The 2,783-nt window shown below is 40.3% G+C and overlaps 1 protein-coding gene across 1 annotated transcript in view; it reads right to left on the reverse strand.

Moving 5' to 3' along the window:
- Positions 1-2,783, reverse strand: part of GOLIM4 (golgi integral membrane protein 4) — a 92,110-nt gene that overhangs the window by 35,008 nt on the left and 54,319 nt on the right. The window contains exons 3-4 of the mRNA XM_023516016.1: positions 2,579-2,628; positions 844-897 (exon numbers count right to left, since the gene is read on the reverse strand). Of these exons, the coding sequence (XP_023371784.1) occupies positions 844-897; positions 2,579-2,628 (104 nt within the window). The remainder of the gene's footprint in view (positions 1-843; positions 898-2,578; positions 2,629-2,783) is intronic.

Below are 2,783 nucleotides of genomic sequence, written 5' to 3' on the forward strand. Positions count from 1 at the left end.
GTAATCACAATCTAGAGAAACTCCACTGTCTCCAGTGCTCCGTATGGGGACGGTCTGCTTTAAGTCACAGACTGCACTCCTGATGACAGAAAGGGTTCTGTTTTCAGTAAAAAGCAGACGCCCTGCTGACACCAAGAGGAAAGACACAGCCAAAGAGAAAGCTGGGAGGCTGGTGGGAGGAGCTGGCGTCGTGGCCACACAGGAGAGGATGGCACAACCACAGGCTGCCTGACCTTCCACCTGGCAGAAATGACTTTCTCCCTGGCACTCAAGGAGCTTTACCCAAGGGCCGAGGATGGGAATCCTTAAACAGTAAATTATGTTCCTGTGTTAAGTAAAAGGACATTTATTAAGTATCAGTAACATAAAGAAAGAATTCTAATAGTTCTACAGCTTTTAGTCTGTAAGATAAACAAAGATGTCTAAGGAAAACTGTGGCAAGAAATAAAACCTACAGCCTGAATGGACAAAGAAAAAATAAAAATCAAGGGTGGCGCCTATGGCTCAAAGGAGTAGAGCACCGGCCATATACACCAGAAGTGGTGGGTTCAAACCCGGCCCTGGCCAAAAACTGCAAAAATAAATAAATTAATAAATAAAAAATAAAAATCAGGTGACTGGAGACCTGATCTATAAAAAATGTGCAATAATTAAACATGTTCTTAGTAACCAGGTGATAAACGTGATGGCCCATTACAACTATATAGAATTTTATTATAAGATGGCTTCCGTATCCATGTTACCATAGAAACCCACTTCCTATAAACTTCTGCAATCACTTTAAAGGCCGTTCATTCAAAATTAAGCATTTCTGTTTTTCACGAATAACTTTAAATTACTCACTTTCAGCATCTGATGTTGGACGTTCAACGCACTGTATCTGCTATTGGAATCTTGCTGTAAATTCAAACAAAAGTCAACACAATGAAAACAAGTATGGGTCTCCTGCTGGACACAGCTCACTGCTTGTAAAATGTTTTCATTCATTTCCCTGTGTTTAGGTAAAATGCATTTTATACGTGAACTGGGAGGTCTCTAGGACTATTTATTTATTTTATAGCAGAAATGAAGTCTTAACATTCCTAGATTTTAGTAATAAAAAAACAAGCACCTCCTGGGCTACCAAGGAGAAACTCTTCTCAGCTTTAATACCTCTCAAATGCCAATGTTTTAATCAATCAACTAATGCTTACACATTGTTCTTAGAGTAAGAAAATGACTTGCTTTTCTCCAATTCATTTGGACTTTAGAAGATTTTTAAATGCCAATATAATCAAGGTATGTGATCGTAAAAATGGTTACAGGTCCCTTAGAGATTATTTCATCCACTTCTCATAGTCAGAAGAACTGAGGCTCCAGCTCGTGGAGGGACTCGTCCTGAGACACAGGGTCCCTGAACGGGGGCCAGTGGTTGTGCCAAGTGCTTGAGGCAAGAGGAAGAGGGGACAAGCCCACCTGGACCAAGTCTCACAAGCTTAGCACGGCTAAGGGAAGGGAGACAAAAGCCACTTTCCTTTCCTGAACGTCACCTGGTAAGAAATTTTACACAAATGATTCTGCTCCAGTGAGCCTGCTTCACAGAGAGAGACTGAGAAAGGGTTAGGACCGTGCCTGGGGTAACCGGGCCATTGCACAGCGGAGCCAGGACTGAACCCACATCCGCACGCCCAGCTCCGGGTTCTGGGATCTGCCTGTGCGTCCCCGTGGAGCGTCTCTGCACATGGCCCTCACACATCTGCACAGTCCTGGGCAGCCATAACCTCCAGCCACAGTCAGGAGGCAGAAAACACACCTGAAACGCCTGCCCCTTGCGAGCTCACTCTGTCTGCAGTACACGCTCATGCTTCCTCATGTATCCAAAACTTCTCAAGGGAACTGCATTTTTGCTTCTCCATTTAATTTTACTAGTGTATTTTAAAATGAGGGCGTTACATTATGAAATGGACAACCGAGTGCCTGCAGTTTGGGTCAGGGGTTTTACCATCAAGTAAGGGTTAAAAGCCAAGCACCTCCTGGGCTACCAAGAAAAACTCTTCTCAGCTATAATCCCCCCAAAGGCCCAGGTTTTCATCAATCAACAAAAGCTTACACATTCTTCTTAGAGTAAGAAAATGACTTGATTTTCTCCAATTAATTTTGACTTTTAAAAAGACTTTTAAATGCCAATATAATTCATTCATTCCATTCATTCCACTAATGATTTCAAATGCCGACTCAAGGGCAGGCCCTGGGTTATGTATTATACAACCAAAGTCCAACCAAAATGAACCTTACACTCCGCAGAAAGGAAAGGCTGCAGGTAAATAAATGAATAGACCAATCCTCTCTTTATTGTTGAATATTAAGGTTATTTCTTATTGATCACTGTCATCAATAACATGGTAAGTAAAGGCAGGTTTTAGAAGAACAATGTTTAAAGTCATCCTAGAATTTTTGGCAGTAAAAAAATAATAACAACACTTTCATTTCTATAATCTTAGTGATCGACGGAGTAAAAACTTTTGCAGCTCCCTTTTGTTCAAGTTTCATGAAAACAAATTAAGAAAAAAACAAAACATGAGTGAACAAAACTCCTTACCCTTCCTTTATTCAGTGTTTCTTGCGCTTCTAACTTATAAACAAGAAAATCTAGGGGAAAAGTGGAGAAAACAGAATGCAAGTTAATTTATTACAGAAGTTTAAAACACCTAAGGAATAAAGGTAAATTATACTTAGGCTTTCAAAAATGTTTTAGTTTTAAAAAAATCTACTTGGTTATTTATATACTTTATTTTGGCTCTTAA

This window comes from Otolemur garnettii, unplaced genomic scaffold (assembly GCF_000181295.1).
Source record: "Otolemur garnettii isolate 467f Iridium unplaced genomic scaffold, OtoGar3 scaffold00084, whole genome shotgun sequence".
NCBI classification, from domain to species: Eukaryota; Metazoa; Chordata; class Mammalia; order Primates; family Galagidae; genus Otolemur; species Otolemur garnettii.